Consider the following 21270-nt stretch of genomic DNA (forward strand, 5'->3'; position numbering starts at 1 on the left):
TCAAGAGGGCCACGACACAGTCCAGCTTTAAAGTGCTACGGACAACATCCTTATCCTGAATCGCACAGACATAATACTTTACCTGAATCACAAAAACAGAGACCAAAAATTAACATCAGCAGTACCTCCAAGCAGAGACCCACACAGAGCTTACTGGGGTGTGTTATGAAGAGCCGGGGGCTATAGTTTCAACATGGCCTGATTTCAGAGCATAATGAACACAACATAATCAATTCATTCTTTCTAATCGGTCTAATCACTGTCTCACTCTTTCACACACATACACACCGTACTCAGGTTGAGTGGAAATTATAAAGGGGGGTGAGATACTCTTGTGTTGACACATAAAAGAACAGTCCCCCAGTGACTCATACAACAACTTAGATGCCAGAAAATGGGGATGTACACAGACACAATCCTTTTGTTTGGTGCTAAGGTAACATTTTGCCCACTGGCAACTTAAAAAAACTATTTTCATCTTAAACATAAGGGACATTTAAAACATTGTGGTATTACACTGTATTTATACCCAACAAACACTTTCCCAAAAGGTAACAGGTCACAACAGGCTATAAATCTCCAAAGTATCTCTTATGCTATAAAACTGACAGTACAAAAATAAACAGGATAGAAAAAAATACAACTTGTGCATTAAAAGGAGTGTTAGTTCCTTCTTGCTATGTTTAGACATATAAAATTGCTTGAAATATTTGGGTGCTTTGAATCAAAGCATCTACCCATGGAGGTGATCAGCAAATCGGCTGATGCCATTAATTGTACATTACACCACATTGGGTGTGTTTCCTTCAACGTTTGAGAAATGCCAACACACCTCCCTCATCTAATGCACAACTCATCTCTGATGATGTTGTAGCTGACCAGGAAACTGCAGGTTTTCCAGCTCCTGTATTCCATTTGCACATGCCTTTATGTGACTGACTTGCACACTAATCAGCTTCTTATGCTAACCTCAGCACATGTTGCTAACGCGGTAAAGCTCAAATTTCTAGGCAAAACTCAAATTTGTGAACTTCAGCTTCACATTGCATGCAATAATCGACATACTGTGTATTCTACATGCACGCGAGCAAGGCTTCAGTGCTATGACAGTTTGATACAAACACACAAACTGTTACAGCCCTACTAGAAAAGCAGTAGCGCACAAATCTAACAAACACATTAGGATCGGAGCAGGAGCCCTGTGTATAGAGTGTAATGAGGTAAATGTAATTTTAAATAAGACTGTCACTCTACAAGCCAGGGCCAAAACAAAGGAACAAAAATCACACTTTATTACAGTGTGTAGTTTTAATAAGGCTTAGTCTAAGTTCAATAAGGAAGACTGTCTTTATGCTTCATTCATTCACAATTCTCTCTCTCTATCTCACTCCTCCCACTTCTTCCAATCAGCTGATTATGGGCATTTGTTCTTCCATTTAGACCAATCAAATTTTTGCCACAATCTCTATCAGCAAATCGTTTTGCTGCTATCAAACTTTAAATCTTTTCTCCACTTTTCTACTACAGTTTCACTGTTCCCCTTAAAATACATGACATCAAAATGGGGTCTAATCGCATGACTATTCACATTACTCATACTTTTGGCTGTTTCTAACTTAAGCTAGATATAATAATAGTAATGACTTTTTTTTTATATATATCATCTTTAAAAATAGAGTTTATAAAGTACTTTGACAAACAAAGCAAAGCAGAAATGGGAAACATAGAAGGTGATACAACAACAGAACCTCAAATAGCCCTATAGAACATAAGTGAGATGAAACTAGGGTAGAGTATGGATAAAATTAAAACCAGAGGACAAAAAATGCAAGACACAGGATGCAAAATATCAATAGAAAATAATACAAAGAAATAGACAATAAAACAGCAATAAAGGCAATAAAACCACAAATAAAAGGAAATGAAATAAATAAAACAAATAAAATAGGTAAAATAAATAAAAAGACTATAAAAGCCAGTCTATAAAAATGGGTTTTAAGAAGTGATTGTTATGTGAGCATATGAAAAACAAAGTTACAAAATAACAGACAGGGCATGGTATGAAACTGAATATGATGAGTTTTGTACCCCACAGAATCTATACTTTGTCAATAACCAAATGGACTCACAGAAGACATGTTTGTGTGGGATATTTTGTATAGTAAGTGAAGCTGCCCATTTGTGCAGAAGCTCAGGTCAAGCTGCCCACAGGGCATCCTGCTGACAGCTGCCACCTGCTGAGCCCTCGCTGACTGAGACTGACAGCTCTAAGACTCTCAGCGGAGGCTCACAGAAAATACTGTATGTGGTAGTTACTGTGCTTAACAAGTTTATCCACTGTGCCTCAGCTATTATACTGTGTTTCCAGCTTTTAGCAGCTTTGTCTCTCTCTGACAAAAACAAACACAAACACACACACACGCGCACTCAGTGAGGCCATCTCCATCACAGAACATCAATAGCAGGTTATGACAGCAATGTGACACAAGCGGAGCAATATGATAACAGACAGTAAAGACCACAAGGCAAGTCCTGTCCCACAGAGACCTACTGTCACACACAATGTCATGTGCATGCATAAACATATTTCTATAGACACGTGCAGTGGAATGTGCAAACACACTATCTTGTGTCCACACACACACACACACACACACACACACACACACACACACACACAAAAATGTTTGCCTTACTCAGTCAGAGATCCAAAAGCAAAACACAACCACTCATATTGGCCACAACTAGACACAAACATCCACACATCTTCAAACATATCAGTCACACACAAAAACACACACAGACACAGTGATCCAAACCTAGAGGTAGTAACTGAACCAGTGCAGAGAGAAACATTAGCATTCTGTCAAGGTTTCAGACAAGACTGCACCAGCTCTTCACACAGGCAACATGCAGCAGAGCATAACAACAGAACGAAAGCCAGAGAGAGAAAGAGAGAGAGAGCAAGCATAGACAGGTAGGCAGGGATGAGTTGGGGAGTGTTCAGGAGAAATTAGAGATAAAAAGTGTGAAAAACAGAGAAACAGAGGAGGAAAAAATACATGCTTACACCAAAGATAATGATAAAATTAAATTATAGAGATGATGAGAGCAATTGGGGTACCTTACTATTGAGTCTGGCCTTCCTGGCTTCTTTAGTTTTTCTTTCTCTTCTCTGGGCTGCTTGTCTTCTGCCCAGAGCGGATCCCATCTCACACACACAGACACACTTCCCGTCACAAACGCACTCCCGTAGGTCAGCTACAGTCTCTGTGCCAAAACATCATCCACATGGCCATATTCAGTCCCCCTCCTCCTGGTCTCCTCTCCTTCTCCTTCACTACCTCTCGTCTTGTCAAAGCAGCACATGCACACTCACATGGTCACTCACACAAACACTCACCCAAGCACAGGCGTTACACACTGACTTCTGTGCATGCACAGGCAGACGGAGAGATGGTAAGGGGTGATTTTGCAGGATGCTGGAGAGAACAGAGGGAGGGTGGGGAGAGAGACAGAGCTAGAGAAGAGGGAGGGAAAATAGAGGGAGGAGAGAAAGCGGAAGATAGAGGGAGGGAAAATAGAAAGAGAAAATGAGAGGGGAAATGGGTGGGGTGTAGAAGCAAAGATAAGGAAATCCAAATGGAAAGGAAATAAAGACAATAACAGGACAAAAACATAACCATACTGTAGGACACTGATGCAATCTCTGTTATTACCAAGTGTTATACGACAGTGGGAGCTCTATGACGTTTGACTAATGCTCATGTTTTCATATCTTACTGCTCCTGAAAAAAAACTGTCCAATTTGTTTGTACAAATAACCCAAATTACACACGCCAGGCATGCACAGTTATGTACACGTGTACACCCATCAACAAAAAACAAAGAGACACATACAATATCTAAAATTGGAACCAGCACAAACAATTTCAGCTGAGCCCCGCGATACACCTGGGAAAATACTTCGAAAAATCCTAAGTTCCATGTCTTTATCGGTTTGTCTGAGAGTGTGTGTGTGTGTGTGTGTGTGTGTGTCCCTGTGCGTATATGAACATGTGTGCATGTGCACATGTTCTTTCTACCCAGATATGTCTCTACTCTTTTCAAAGAACAACATTTCTCTTCTTTTTTGTGGATTATCCATAAGGGGAGCTTTTTGTGTGAGGGATTCCCCATTGGTAATATCCTCTCATCCTGAGCCATGCAGCTGTGTGTGTGCATGTTGTATATTTGTAAATGTGTGTGTGTTATGCAGAAATCCCACATCGAATTTTATGATGGCTGCAGTTGCAATAACACTGCACTGATGCGAGGGTTTAGGCACTCTACAAATGCTCTGTGGGATCTGGCATCTCAGAACAATATCACACCTACAATGAGCTACATTCTCTGTGTGGTTTCATTGTAAATTGAAAATAATGCAGGAATTCTCATTCATAAATACAATAAGCTGCTAACAGCAATACAAAGCCTGAGTGTGGGAGGAATGGCATTACTCTGCAATACGTTTTATGGAGGAGCCTTTTGTGAATTATGCTTTCCCACACATGTACATTATCAAAAATCTGGCATGATGTGAGCATTGGTTTAGCTTGTGAATCACACTGAACAAGCCTAATCACTTTAAGAGTAAGATCATTCTATATTTTGATAGTGTGTGCAATTTCTCAGCGGCTTTATGACATTAACACAATTGAAATGCCTTCAGTCTGGCAGTCTGCTCTGTGGAGTCCGTGACCACATTACCAAATAGTGCGTTACTAAATGCTCTCCACTACTGTATATGCCTCTTTAGCTTCTTCTAACCCATCCCCTCCTCAGCTATCTCTATGGCCACGATGCCCAGGGCTTTCATTCATATTATATATACATCCAGCATACCAATCTTATTATGCACCCAGTCACCTGATCTTTCATGCTGACTATTTATACATCTTTTATTGGCTGCAAAAGTGTAAAAGCCCAATCAACTTAAAACTGCATGAGATCTGTTCTCCAGGACATGTATGAAGAGTTTCTCACAAGGTCACATACATCTGCAATAACCAATCTCTGCAGTAGGCTAAAGTGTCAGTTTTTCATGAGTAAGACAGCAAGATGTAGGTGATCTCGAGTGGGTGAATGAAACATCTAGAATATTTCCTTCTGATAAAAACATGGCATTGTAATGTTCATAAAAACATGACATACTGATTTTAAAATTATAACTCAAAAAGTTTATTGGAGAAATTAAAGGTAAAATTAAATTTTCAAGATCTTCCTGCCTCATACTTTTTCCGATACCTCCAAATTAGACACTATATGAGGGTGAGTGTTTCACATTATGAAAATATACCAAAAAAACATGCATTAAATGAACTCCCTCGACTTCCTCCTGAATCCAAACATCCTGTTTCCCATATTGCTTCTCTTTTTGTCAACTCAGTATTCACAGACCGCCTAAAGGAGGCTTGGTCCAAAGAGCCAGGTATAGAGTTGTCAGATGAAACATGGAAAACCGGCTTCTCTAGAATACATACATGTTTAATCAATCCAAGAAATACTCTGATACAATATAAAGTCATGCATAAAATGCACTACTCAAAATTTAAATTGAGCAAAATTTATCCTAAAATTACCTCATTATGCGAAAGATGTCAGACAGCACAGGGCAACATGATACATCTTTTTTGGTCCTGTCCTCTCCTACCGATCTTTGGTCAGATATTTGAAATATTGTCCAAGATCTTTGGAAAACTCACGAAGCCTGACCCTTAGCTCGCACTTTCTGGATGTTCTGGAGATGCTACAGGACTCTCAGTAGTAGACGAAATGGCTTTGATACTTGGTATGAATGCATTAAAAAAAAAAAAAACATTCTTTTGGACTAGAAATCATCCACCCCTCCCTGCTTACAGAAATGGTTCATTAACTTATTTAAATGGTCCAATAAGTTAACTAAAATATGGGGTCCATTCATTGACTATTTAAAAATAAATACAACTGCAAATGTGTAGAATGGCTTGAAGGCTGGATTTATGTTTTCTAGCAGAAGTTTTTTGTTATTTTGTTTGTTACTTGCTTTCTGATATGTGAGCTGTTTATATGAACATGCTGTTTTTGTGTACTTTTGTAAAGCTGAAAAATTGAAAATATTTGACATGTTTTAGACGTCAATACTGTCATTAAGTCAGTTTGTGTAAATTTCTTGGAAGGATGCTTAAACAAACAAAAAAAAAAACATGAAAAAAGGGACTTGGCAGTTTTTAGCAGTGGAAGCTCTGTCACACTGCATGAAAGCCACCCTTTCTGAAACCCTGTTTATCACATGGCTGACCTTCAACACCATACACCCACTCACATGCACTCTTGTTTTCCCTCAAAGTATACCATGTAAATCTCCTATGCAGCCACCCTGCATCGTTAACCAGGACAGTTTTGAGGTGAGAAGGTCCGGTTGGGTCGGGTGTGGGGTGGGGTGTGTGTGTGTGTGTGTGTGTGTGTGTGTGTGTGTGTGCGTGCGTGTGTGTGTGTGTGGGGGGGGGTGTCCTATCAATTATGACCTAATTTCAAACTTTAGCCTGCGGCTAATGAGCTCCATACTAGCAAAGTAGGCTAATGCTTGACCTCTGCCTAACAGGGCAGCTTGCTGCAGGATGAATAGTGAATATCGTGACTGCCAAGGCTGCAAGAGTCACCCATAACAAGATTTCCCTCTTTACCCCTGAAAGTCATTATGCAACAAAAGCAAAAGTGCCACTGAGAAAAAAGAGAGTGGGGACCAAACGTCAATGTTCCATTACTTTGTAACATCACTTGCTTAAAGCTCATCTTCGCTAATGCAGGCACAGGAGAATATTTTCTTTTTATTACCACTGCCTAGACAGGGACCTGTGAAAAGCCTTTAACATTTGTGATTGAATAATTAACATACTACTACTACTGCTAAGAATAATTAATATACCACTTACCTAAAGTTAGAGTTTCAAGAGTATTTTATAGAAGAAACTTTTCAAACATCTGCATATATTTAACATATATAGTTAGATAGCTCTTGGCTCTGACCATGGACTTGATAGATATCATAAACTGAGCTGCTTTTCTTCCACATTAATTTCACTGAGGAAGCATTAGGTGCTGTAGCCTATCATGGCACCCAGGTTGTATAGGTATTTCAATTAGACCTTTACAATTGTTCCTAATGTATATCTGTGCCAAATGTTTCACAGACACACTTTAACCCCAGTGTTTTCGAAAAGCATGCACTGTGACAGATATTTGACGTGATATCTCCTGTAATGACCAGTGTCTCTGTGCCAGGTGTCTCTGTGTTGAGAGACATGCAGTTTATTAAACGAGCAAAACACAAATTTAGTATGTGTGCTTCTGGAGCTTGTACGGCCAAATTACCACCTTCATTCTCTCCGATAACACAGCTGTTCTCGATTAGTCATTGCAAAAAAAACAACCTCAAACAACACGGTTGCTTTCACTGTCCATTCACACATTCAGGGTGTAATCAGTGAGATAGCGTTAGCGGCTTGAAGACTCACACTCTTTACCAGTTCCACTTCTGCTTGCCTGTGAGGCAGGCCAATCACAACAGATTATCTCTGTATAGATGATTTATTGTGTGAAATTACCACCTGAATTGCAGGTGGGTAGAAACTGACCGTGGTTGAGTAACACTCATATATTTTGTCATAGCAATGTAGCACAGTAGCAGACGGCAGCACCTCACACCAGACTGGTTAGACAAGAGACAATATTTGAGAGTATGACTCATCTGTCTCATCGCAGCTTTCCTGCATTTCCAACCCATTCACTATTTCTCTTTGTCTGACACTCTCTATAATTGTGCACCGCAAAAAACACTCACTGCCCATGAACGTACAGTAAATGGACAAAATAGCCCAACAATGAACTGAATCAAATGTTCTCTCTTTTTCTAAGAAACCATTTTCAATTACATTTCAGATATCCCACACATAAGTCCAGGACACAGCGAGGATTCCCAAAACGGGACACATTTTGGCCCCTACTTTCCAAATGTTCAACTAAATGTTGAAAAGTCTCTACAAGGGAATTGGACCCTGGCAGAAAAGATCCTTGTGTTACTATGTGCCACTTTTCTGCAAAAACAACGCCTGTGGCCAGAAACTCTGAACATTTATTTTATATAGGATAGAATTTGTCATACCCCAGACAGACTGTTATTAAGTGCTGCCAATCTGTCTGCTCTTTAAAGGGATACTTTGCCAATCAACAAGCTCTGTATAATCACAATGTGGATACAATGTGTAAATTAACAATGGTAAACTCCCCTCCATCTTACCAGCGCTCAAATCTTCCTGCTCATCACTCAGGATCAATTTTTTGCTGGCTAAGAGGCTGTTGCACAAACTTCAGATTGTACTTCAGCATTTTTGTATGTCCACTAACACGAATACAAAGTGGATAGAAGTGGAATGAGAGAGAGGCCTGCTCCTCTCTCTCTCTCAAATGAGGATTAAATAGTAAAAGTAGGCTGTGCTGATCAAACACAATCCAAGGTTATGCTACTGTATTGCCTATTTCTTGCATAGAAAGTCTCCAGAGACATATTTGAGTGCAATGTTTGGCCGTATGAAGAGAATTTGTTAACACGGAGTGGGCACCATATGTTTTCTTGTATTGTAAAATTGGAGGCTGAAAATACTGAGATCAAATGGTAAAACTAAGCACTGCTGATCAAATATGAATCAAGAATCTGTTTCTGAGTTGCCTTTGCCTGATAACAGAATTGTCAACTCGTTACTCTCCTTTTCCATCTTCAGTCTGACACTGCGTCCACTGATTTCCGTGGAGAGGATGATTCAATTTTCCCAAACAATTCACCGCATCCCCCTAACTTTAACGTCATTTAAAGTCCACACTGATACGTAGCCATGCCAACATACCTGTTGTACCGGGCTTTTAAAAGTGGAGCAGAGTAAAACAAACTACAGTGTGGGACGATACTGAGAAGACATGTCGATTTAGAACAGCCTTGATAGCAGTGTCTGTCTTATCCACAGCGCTTCTTGATAATGCTTGATAAAACTCGACAACAGCCAAGTCCCACCAGTGGCAATGACTGGCCATCTGAGTCCCACCCCAGTGCTCATTGTTTTCTATTTTATTCAAGAAACCACTGTTTCATGTCAAGATGCCTGATGAAAAAGTAGTGTCAAACTTAATGGAGTGGACAGATTCAAAGGTCAGGACCCAAGCAAGGATTGTATATTTCTCATCTGAAATGTTTTCAGAAACATATTTCAGCTCATCATTTAACTGTAATTTGAGATCACTTGTTTCAAGCCAGTTGCCATATTGCCAAAAAAACAGCCAAGCTTGCATTTTGTCACCCACGAGTGTTTTGTCAAGCAGGAGTGTTTAGGTGAGACACAGTGCATCCTGGTAGTTTTTTTAATCTTGAGCAGAAGTGAACACCAAAGTCCTTTCCTACAGTTTTCTCTGATAATACAGCTCAAAATTAAAAAGAATTTGCATCTTTCTTTGCATAGACAGTATAGTTTTATGAAAAGGCTATCTCTCCAGCAGGGAAATACTGCTTCAAGTTGAAAGCAAGTGAGAAACATACAAATGAAATAAAGAAAGACAACTGTTATCACTGTGACAATGCAAGAATCAGACCAATGCATCAATGAAGCCAAACGTATCCATGTAGGCCTTTTCACAAATAAATGGGAAAAAAAGTCCCTAAGCTTGCTAGGCACTTTATTTCCTCAAACTACGACAGCAAGGATTAACAATATAATCAAATTTTCTCATGGGATATACTGTATATGGAGCTCACTGCAAATCAGCAATAAGCCGTTAAACTGCTCTCACTAGCATTACTCTATTAAGTTCAAGAAAAGCACATCTAAGAACATTAGTCACACATAACGGGTGAAGGCAGCCTACTTTGTGGTGTTACTTAATGCTGTTTTATTCATCAGATTATTATGTGACACAGCATGTTTCGATGTGTTCGATGACAAAACGGCAAATGCTAAAAAAACCTTACAAAAGTTTTTATTTTTTTAGTGAAACTGAAACTGGAGAGTGAGCTTTTGACAATCACAAGGATTAAAAGAACTGACTAATGCATAAATGATCAAAACTCCAATTTTACTATTTGCAAGCAACAAAAGCTCCCCACTTGTGTTCTTTCTCTCTCTCTCTAACACACAAAAAAACCCACAATTGACACTGTTAAATCTCTGCAGTGCAAATCTCCTGCCCTCTGATGGGGTTTGATGCAAATGCATTCAGTTCTCTGCTGTCTGCTCCACTTATTACACCCACACACACACACAAACACACACACATACTCATATCTATCTACCTCATGCGCATCTACTTACTGGCATCTTGTATTTCAGACCAGCCATTCTCCACGTGTCCACTAGTCGTCCCTGCTGAGTCCCTAATTCAAACGATCACCTGATTAGTCATGTGCTTGCGCACCTGTTCCCCAATACTCTGTTAGTCATAGTGTCCAGGCAGGAGTATTCACACTCTGCCAGACTGTCTAGGTTGCTCAATAGCCTAACTGTGCCAGGCTTTGTCCTATTCTGCAGCTCTGTATCTACGTTTGTGACCACCTGCCTGCCCCTGACCACTGTCTGCCAGCGCCGCCTCTTTGGTTCTGTTTGCCAGTTTAGACTGCCTTTTTGTCGCTGTCTATAAGCCTGCTGATCCAACAAGTAAAGACTGATTTCACTGAAACCCGCCTCGCCTTCTGTGTCGATTCATACCCATTCATTGATACACCAAACAGTAATACAAAAAAATATCTGTTTCAACTACTCTCAACTTCATCTGAGATCAAATTTCAACACGGGACAAAATATTAATCAGCGTAGCCTTCGATTCCTACTTTTATGTTTGAGTAGAACAGAAAATTACATGTTTTACATTACAGGTCAACAGGGAATAAAAACACAGTGCTACCCGCTGGGTATTTTGACAAAAGCAGTTAAACAGGACTGGTGAAAGTTAGAACTGGGGGGATACACATGACTAGAAACAGATGAAACCTCGATTACCTGAATCTCTACCTGCTCATTTTAACAGACATTGTCACACACACATTGTCCTCATGCAGAGCTCTCAGGACTCAAAGAAAGTTATTCAGTTACACATAAATGAACTAACAAGCACACATGGCCAAGCTGTTACTAAGGTCCTCTTCTCAAGCATCTTAAAGAATAGAGAATAAAACTTATTCATAACCTTCCTACACCTGCTATAACCCCTTGGCATCCACACTATCCAAACTTTATTCTGTGTACTGCATAAAATATGTGCTTTGCACTCAGTTTAGAAGGCTGCACAAAGCATCAAGTCTTCAGATGTCAGGATGACAGAGTGCACAGCTGTTTGGTCTTACCTTGGTGTGGAGCTTCGACAGCTGCTTTTCATCCAGGTAAGTCTGGGTGTAGACGCGTCTTTTATAGCGGAACTGAAACAAAACAAGAACAAACGTAAGAGGCTAAGCAGGTTTTAGCCTTTCTTTTCTTTGTGGGTTGACTGCTTTACAAAAAAGCCCCACTACACACAAAATAAACAATATTATTTAATTGTTAATATCCACAGTCATTGCAAATTACTTTGTCAAGTATTAGCTTCTCAGATATATAAAAAAAGCAAGAAAAACTAGAGAGTGAGAGAGACAGAGAGAGCATGAAAGAGATAGATGAAAAATAGAAACTGAAATTTTGACTCATTTAATAACCATGCAATGACATCAGGGGGCCAAATATCTCCTTGTATACGGCTGTCATCTTTTTTTAGCATTCCTGCTTGTCATCTTTTCTACATATTACATCTTGCTTGAAAACCTCCTGCTTCTTAAAGCTTGAGTATAAAGAATAAATTGCAAACAATAAAAACGGTTTCCAATTTCAACTGAATAAATGTGCAGGAGTTTGCAAAGAGATTTGACAAATTAAAAAAGACAAGTGGATTCATTTAATGAAGAGAAAATCCCACCCACCCCCACTTGGAATTAAAAAAATTCTCTCCAACTTAAAATTTTAATTAGCTCTAGTATGTCAAATAGCTAATAGAAGTAAAACAACTTCGACCTCTTTGACCAGAAACTGATTGGATTATAGACGGATAAGATTCCGGCTCTTACATTTTTTCTAGACAGGAAATTCACATTACATCATCCATCAGCAAGAGCATTCATTGTTTATTGCAGTGCAGTGCATTCAGGTAGTTGTAGGTTTTCAACCTGTTGAGCAAAAGTGACTGCCACAGTCCTCTTTCGCTGTCTTCTCTAGTCATATAACACCAATTTGAAAAGAGTTTGCGTCTTACTACTGCATAGACAGCCCAGTTTTACTTCACTTCTTTAATAATACTTTTTTAATAATCCCCCTCCCTCCAAAACCCATTTCCCAACTTGTCAAAAGTCAGAACATTCATTACGTCTGGTGAAAGCTGCTTGTTTAATAGACAGGTTTCACTGAACACTGACAGCCTGTAATAGCTTTAAAAAAATGTTACTTTCACTGCCCAGGACTTGCAATGTATTTAGGTTCTGTATGTGTGTGTGTGTGTGTGTGTGTGTGTGTGTGTGTGTGTGTGTGTGTGTGTGTGTGTGTGTGTGTGTGTGTGTGTGTGTGTGTGTGTGTGTGTGCCTGCATTCATGCATGCGTGTGTGTGTGCACCTGCATGCAAGCATTTATGTGTATGTACATTAGTGTGTGGATGTCTCTCTCCAGCGATGTGTGGCATTCACCAACAGGGTAAATCCAAGAGACAGCAGAGCGGGTTTGAGCTGCTAATCCAACCCTGTCAATCATCTCCACACACCACAGGCCTCAGGGAATAACTGCTGGTCAATCAATGACACACACAGTGCTTCAACAGCGTAGTAGCAGACACTCGCACAAACACACACAAGCTGATCACTACCGCTGTTCATCTGGATTGTAAGACTTTACTAGCCTGTCATCACCAGAATAATTCACAGAGTACTCTACTTTATTCTTTTAAATGTTGGAAATAAAGTATATCTATTTAATTTGGGACTGGAACCTCCCAGATCATTTTTAATTTCCTAGGGGTGTAGACCAAAATGCCCCAGGATAAACCTCCAACCAATCAGAGCAACTAAACATGATGTAGCGCTGAGAAATGGACAAATGTAACCAGACAACAGCGTGCAGAGATGAGCTGTGAAGGAGTGTTGTCATTTTTGCCATCAGAATTTGTTAAAAGTGCTTTAAAATAAAGTTCAAAAAATGCCTCAAAGGCCCTCCTCCTTGCTAAGCTCAGTTTATCTCACCGTCATGTCCCTGTCATAAAGGTTCATGAGCCAAAAACAATGTGGGCATGTATTTCGCATAAAGCACCATGGCTCTGTAATTTGTCAGTCATTGTCTGAAACACACCAAATATCAGATGTACGGTTGTGACTGGCCTGGCCAAAGCCTGGTCTGCTGGATATCTGTCTCAACAGGAGGTGGACCAGATGTACCAGCCAGAGCAAATAAAACATGAGCTTGCAGATTCTTCTGGTTCCCCGAGTCTTTGCAAGTACAAAAACATGCTTAAAAAGTAGAGATCAAACAAAACAAAGATGTAACTTCTTCTTGTATACTTATATATATGTGTGTGTGTATTTATAGTGGTAGGAATAAATTAGTGTGTACTTCTTCCTTTCTCCTTTTCGAATATGTGACATTTAGGTTTAAGTGGCTTGAGTATTTGTTTATTGGGACTGATGAATAGGTTTTGTACAGATCAAAAAAAGGTCATTGCATTTGGCTGTAAGGCTTGTTTGCTTTTATTTGTGTATTTTATTTTTCCTTTTACATGTTCGAAATGATGAAATTCAATTCATTTCAATTCAATGTCAGGGCTGTTCTACTGATATAACATTGTACCAATATTCAAGTACTTCCATTATGTTCCTGCAGTCCATTTATCAAAAGAAAATGTTGCCATTGTAAATTTCTGCAAACCACAGTATGTTTCATTGGCAAGTTTTTATGAGTGCCATATCCAAGTTTTTAAAATGATATAGTTCTGACAACATGCATATGAGCTGACTATGTAATCAGGAGTTGGAAAGGATGGTGGATAGATCGACCAGAATGCTGCAGAGCCCTGATTGAGACCAGCAAACAACAAAACAGTATATTTTTTACCAAGACATCAGTGCTACTTCCAGTTATGATTGTGTCTGTAATGGGGTAATCCCTTGCCGGCTAAAAAATAAGTTTCACACAGCTTTTACACAAAGCCTATTAGGATGTTTCAACTTCTGTTGTGCTATGCTAATGTCATTTTGCACTACTTTCCATGGGTCAAGTGTTTTTGCTAGCATTAGCTTAGCATTAGCATTAGCATCAGCATTAACATGGTAAGCTAGTGTCAGTTTGTGCCAGTTTGCTGTGCTGTGCATGTCAACAGTTATCAAATCCAATCAGTTGTAAGAGATACCATCATATCACACACAGTTTAACTTCACAGTCCCGTTCTGAAACATTTTCATGTTACCAATTGTTTGGTCTGGTTGAAACCCCCTGGTGTTACCTTCATGCAGAGGTTCCTGATTCAAATGCCAAACAGAGGTGGGAGAGTCCAAAGCATTTTGTAAGGGAGGGGGGGCAGGAATGTACCACATGCATGCAGTACAGAGGGGTGTTTTTTTGGTAGGGCAGGGATGCTCATGTCATGATATTTCTGTGTCAGGATAGATAAATCCACAGAAATGTTTAAGTATACGTAGACTGCACATGTTACATGATATATTTCCCATTTTGCATAGCTTCACCTTGCTCTTGACTGGTGATAACAATTAAAAAAAAAAAAAACACCAATTGAAGATTTTGTGTCTGTGTCTCATGCCACCACTGGGCCAAATCCTACAGTGCAACCAAAAAGAGACATTTTCTTTACAATATCAGCAGCACTTCCAGCAGAAATTGTTCCACCAAAATTTTGCTAGAAAACGATGCCATTTCCAGCAGTGTGTCACCAAAAAGCTGTTGTTTTTAGACACTGGCAGCATTTCTGGTGGCAACTGTGCCACAAAGTAGGTATTTTAAGCCAGAACATCACCTTTCCCTAAACATAACCAAGTGATTTATGTGCCTAAATATAACCACATTAACCACAGAGTTGCTGAAATGTAAAGAAACTTCAACATTTAACATATTTGTTACATAATAATATGCAAATGTTGCATGTTGTTTTCAGATATATACAAGCCAACATTTATTCTGGCAGTTGGGTTGGTTCCTGACACAGCTGGAGACCCTAAAAATGATCTTATAAACAACAGTAACCTGCAATCTTAACATCGGACTTATGCAGAGCACCACTCATGACACTGCCCCTAACTCCTCCAGTAGACTATAAAGAGTTAATGTTTTTTTATGCACTTTCCTGCATTGAGGTGTATGCACTACCTAGACTTTCTACAAATTGGTTAATTTCCTTTTTTCTGGCGAATATCCAGTTGAAGTTTTAAATAAACAGTTAAAAATGTGAAGAATGTTGGTTTTGAGCCAGGTGGTATGTACGTAAATGGCTGATATTGATATTCTGATGCACTAACTACACACTTAATTGAGCCTTTTGTGTCTTATATCAAACTGTGTTTTAACCTCTGAATTTTTTACAAAATAAGCATTTGTTCAGAAACATGTTTCTGATTATATGACAATTCATCAAGCTGGTGAAACAACAGAAACATCCTCCAGCCAGTTTTCAAAGGTCTACTTTTGTCAACTGACTGCCACCAAGAGTCCAACCCTAAATTAGAACAATAAATCAATTCTGAAATATTAAGAGCCATTAAGAGCCAAGGTGAGAGAAAAATTATGCATACAGAGTGAAGAGGAGACAAATAGCCTTACCATGAGCACGCAATATGCCTCGATATTTCATCATTGTTGAAATAGCCAAACTGCACCACCAAAGAAAACATGGTAAAGGCTATTCATTAAAATGATTTATTACAATTGTAAAGCAATATGGGACTATAATAAGCAATAATGTAATTAAAAGTAATAGCAGTATCTCCCTATGCAGCAAAGATTGACATTAAACTGAGGCTCAAGTGGAAAGTGAATCTGTTTTATGCTCTTCATCTCTTGACACATCAGAAAGCAGAGAAAACAAGAACGGCCAGTCAAAAGACCACCCGGCGTCTTTACACCACTCTTTGTTACACGACACATCTTTACACGCCTGCATTTCTCTCAGATCAAAAACCATGATGGACAAGCACAACAATTATCTCCATGAGATGACAGCCGCTGTAGACAACACACTGTCATCGAGCAGGGTATTTTTGCTGCTAGATTTGACTGACACCTCATGACAGAAAAAATATACACTGCATGCACAATGATGCACATACACCAACATGCTGTGTGAGGCTGCATGTGTGTGCCTGTGATGCAAACATTAAGACACATTAAAAAGACTACAGCAGATACTCTTCAACAACAGCTGCTAATAAGATGGAAATACAACAGGCATCATGTGTTCAGTCTATGTGAAGTACAGTTGCCCTTAAAAGAACAATTTGAAAGTTGTTGAATACTGAGGGGCTGTTTATACCTTGTTGTGTTATAGTAATTTGACACGATTTAGAGATGTTCACTCCCACGTAGGGATGGGTGTCATTAAGATTTTAACGGTACAGGGCGACCTCTAGCTCTCCTGGTAGAGTGTGCTCCCCATATGGCTGAGGCTTCTGCATCTGTACCAAAATTCTTCTTCTTTTTCTGATTAAACTTTAAGCCTATGGTGTTCTTTTCAATGACGGGGTCAACATACCATTTAAGGTATCGGCTGCCACCTTTTTATTTATTTTTAATGAGGAAATGACCTGTAACTCTCCTACCGCCAGCACAGCTGGTTTGCTGAAGTGTCACAGCCAACTCACTAATGGTGTAAACTATAAACTAACAAAAAAATGACAACAACCAACATAAACCACCATGTTCTGAACAGACACATTATAAACACTGATAAAAGGGACATGTGCTGTAACATAAAACAGCAAACGATAATACTGTTGTGAATATGAATAATGAGGAAGTAAGTTTTCACCTATATTTTCAGTGGTTATGTCTCCGAGTGCACAGCTGCTCACATGATGTGGCAGAGTTCCATTTTAATAGATACACTGTGGACAGAAAGCATGCGCTATAATGCAATAGGCTTGAAAGTCCAACGCTTACATCCAGTTAGGACCCTGTGTAGGCAGTGCACAGTGCAGATGCTGAATTGAAATCTCGCAGTTGGGATCTGGTTCTTTCATTCTGCCAAAATGATTTTATCAACGACAGAGAAAAAATGAGTTTTGGAGTCTGAGAAGCGATTCAGAATCATAAAAGTTAAAAGCAAACCTTATGTGAAGTCATTTTTTCCCCATGTTATTTGGAAGATGATTGTGCACAAACATTACAAAAAGATTATGTATGGTGTGGTGGCATGTACCATCTCACTTTCCATCTCTTGCTGTCTCCTGCCAGCACTCCACGAAGTCTCATACATACACATGTTCCATACCTACCTCCAGGTAAGGTACAGGAGCGATGGATGGGAAGGGGTATTCCCTTAGCTGTCTCTCCTCATCCAGAAACTTGCCAGCCTTGCCGTTGTAGGCCGGCTGGAATAGGCCATAGTTGAGTACATCCTTTAGGCTCTGGTTGAGATTGCACAGGATCCGCTGTTTGGACAGCCAGATAGGAGCATCCACATTGAATTTCATACATTTCTGTAGAGACAAGAGCAAAAGAGGGGAGAAGGTCAAGCACATGTAATTTTTCTAAATATCACATTTGCACTTCAGTTAAGTAAAACCAAGAGTTTGGGGGGCGATACTTTCCTGAGTCAAAAAAATATACCATTTAGGTGCTGTAAAATGTGTTAGAATATTAAATAGGACCTCTTTCATTACAGAGAGATATACTGAACTTCCAATGTCATGCCCAGGGGAGAAGCTAGGCTTTTTATTATAATAAGCAATTCACATAGGTATGGCAGCATTTCACCATTATCCATTACTTTTCATGAAAGGTCATCCTCGAAGCCAGTGCTAGTTACCATACTAAAGTAAACAAAACCGTAATATAAGCAAAAGCTCTTACAGAAACACCTTCCTGACACCAATTTTTCAATGGCATAAATTTGAGTCTACATGTGAGTGTGCATTATTCATGCTCTGAAAATTAAGCTGGGCAATATTTAACTGCTACATAAATAGCTGCAGTAGCTCTGTCTGCAGTCATGAATGAAACAGTTCACAGGTACTGTATGGATGCCCATGGGAAAAATGAAAAAAAAATTAATCAACTCAGTTAACTTGTACGCTCTAGTAAACATACACTGAAGTATAACCTTAGTGGTACTCTCTTTTTCATAAATTACTGATATTAAGAAATAAGATAAAGCTTGGTTAACTGCTAACTGAGCCGCATATGTCATGCTAAATTGAACACTTGAATAAATTACCATGCTGTTCTCCACTCTGTTCAGAGTGTAAAGGACTATGGTTACTGCAGCTAGGCAGAGCACTTCCCTCAAGCTACCACATTGTGGAGCCTGAGAGAGAGAGAGAGGGAGTGTGCATGCAAAACCCACAAGTAATAAATCAATCACTGCTGCCTGCAATATTGATTCAGCACCTCAACTCCATCCTGTTCAGCATCACTATGTTTTTGACACTCAGACACAACTGTTGAGAAATCGCATCTTATCACAGCAACACAGTGCAACTAACATCCACATGATGCCCAGATGCAGATGCAAACAGGCAGCTCTGAGTAAAACATCAGTGAAAAAATTTAAAAATCTTAGCCTGGCATGAAGAAAAAAAAGAGCATTATTGTAACTGTATATGCAAAGACAAAACGGCATGCAGAATGCCTCATTCACAAACAGAGTGTACGCGCAAATCTGTGATGTGTGTGAACGTTTTAGTAGAAATCTGGGATTCATCAATATGTTCTTACCTTAATTTTCATACTCTGCGAACATTTTTAAAACCACCTCAGACCATACATACCCACAAATGATGAAGGCCTGGCTGTCTTAGAAAATGTTAATACAAATGTTCTATCTAAATGTATAACATGTTAAAAATGTAATTATTTAAAAAGGCTAATGGACAACAAATAAAAATGTTGATTTTTTAATGCATTGGTCATGTGTAGCCGATTACATAACTATAAAATTGACACCCTTTCATCCTCATCAATTACTAATTTAAAATTTAAACATGAAAATTGAGCGTTCTAGTTTTTACTTTATAGAAATTGCGCATACTGAACGTTCATTTTAAGACAACTGGTAAATTAGCAGCCTATTAATGAGCATGCAGCATAAAAAATTCTGATTTACATCTAAGCAGGTGTTAAGTTGTCATTTCTAACTGTGCTTGAAGAGACTGCAGTCTGTGCCTTCAGCAGAGAGTGCATCAGACACCGACATGTTTGAGAGTGACACACAGCTTATCAGCTGTTTCTGACTGCCGTTACATTTACAGACACTCGCTGACAGTCTGACACTGGTGTGTGCGGCCTAAATATGTGTACAGAAAAAACTTCACCACTTTCTCCATGATACACTTCAGGGCAAACTGATATCCATATACTGTATAGGGAAATGGGGGTGTGTTAGTATGCTGATTGCAGAAAGCAGAAACAAGAAACACTATATGCAGAGTAAAAACATGAATTTAACACAAACAATATTAATGCAATGTAAATGAGGCTGATCATTACTAAGAGACAGAACTGCTGAAATACTCATACACCAAAAATATATATGTATCTATGACTGCACAATATGTTGCTCTAGGTTTGAAGTTTTATCAAATAACTTCTTGACTCACTAAAGGCTTGGACACACTTTCCTCATGGATTAAAGCAGTACAAACACATGGTTTTTACAAGGTACAGGGAGGAAGAAGGGTGTTGACAATTACTAGGTGTTCACACATATTATTTGTTTGTATGTTGTTTGTTTCGGTTATTGGTAATATGTACATATGTAAATATATTTGGTAATTTTTGTTTGTAAAATATGAAAAAAAAAAAAGAGACAAACACCTGCTCCCGGCAAGATTCAATAAGCGTATGCTTCTTCCTGCTCCTTTTCAGACATGTTGAGAAAATTATGTGTTTGATTGTTTTGACTATTTTAGTTTATTTTTGCTTTTTGTTTTGTTCTCGCATGTTCAAAATAAAGCCTTCATTCATTCATTCATTCATTCATTCATTCATTCATTCAATCAGTGTCTGTGGCAATTCTTCGTACCACTGAGGATCTGCTTCAGCCCTCATCAGTAAACAGAAGGGCTGGGAGTTAAGCTTGCCATCCTCCTACTGGCAACATCAGGTCAAACTGAGTCTAAAAATACACTGCTGGGTCTGGAGTAAATTTCTGTCAAAAAAAAAAAAAATTGTACACACAAGGATGTCTGCATAGGGGTCTGTGCAGAACCGTGTGCATATTTATGTCACAGGGACCAAAACAGAACCAGAATTGAAACTATGAAATGACTAAACCGAATTGGTCTTAAAACAGACATTATGTTAGGCTGAGGGGGCAAAAAAAATGTCAAATATGATGGGACATCCAGTCTTTCAGTATATGCAGCTACAACATAGAGAAATGAGCTTGCTGACATTTTGAATGAGTATCTACGCTTCATCTGTATAAATGTCATCTGATGTCAAACATATAAAAAGAGATGTTGTTATGCAAATAATGAAATGTGCTCCTTAAGTATCACGTACAGACATAAACAGAAGGGTAACAGGATCTCTTAGCAGTTGATGAAGTTAAATCATCCAAAAAACAAACTGTCCTGTTGGTCAGATAGGGGAGGAAACCAATCAGGGGGAGGCCCAGAAATATTAGCCTTTTCTCTTATCCTGGAGCACACATTATCGCATGCTCATGATGTCAAACAAAGCTCTGATCTGAACCAACAGCAGTGCAGCACATGCACAGGGGCTGTAGTTCTGTTCTGTTCTTTTTTTTTAATGCAAGTTCGGAAATTTGTTTGTTTCTGTGGGATCAAGACAGCGTCCCTTCTGCATAATGTCTGGTACACATCCAGAAGCAGGTTAGTTTTTATTGCATCATTAAAGTGCAGATTAGGGCCAACAGCTTCTATTACCTCTCACAACAGTCTTACACGGACGACTGCATCGCCTGTAAAAACGTGCCTGGTCAGAACGGGCCGACTGCTTAACCTCCAGTTTTTGCAGCTTT

General features: G+C 39.2%; 1 protein-coding gene across 4 annotated transcripts in view; it reads right to left on the bottom strand.

Annotated features, from left to right (window-relative positions):
• The window catches only part of shank3a (SH3 and multiple ankyrin repeat domains 3a), a 250840-nt gene that overhangs the window by 132762 nt on the left and 96808 nt on the right, over nt 1–21270 (bottom strand). For 2 of the 4 annotated variants that reach the window (XM_088079899.1, XM_088079900.1), the window contains 2 exons: nt 17561–17764; nt 11402–11473 (listed from right to left, as the gene is read on the bottom strand). In XM_088079899.1, the coding sequence (XP_087936025.1) occupies nt 11402–11473; nt 17561–17764 (276 nt within the window). Of the gene's footprint in view, nt 1–3124; nt 3938–11401; nt 11474–17560; nt 17765–21270 lie in introns of those variants that run through there. The other 2 variants (XM_088079901.1, XM_088079903.1) reach the window with 2 other exon arrangements.

Source organism: Plectropomus leopardus, chromosome 7, assembly GCF_026936395.1.
Source record: "Plectropomus leopardus strain MGB_pleo_1.0 chromosome 7, ASM2693639v1, whole genome shotgun sequence".
In the NCBI taxonomy this organism is placed as follows: Eukaryota; Metazoa; Chordata; class Actinopteri; order Perciformes; family Serranidae; genus Plectropomus; species Plectropomus leopardus.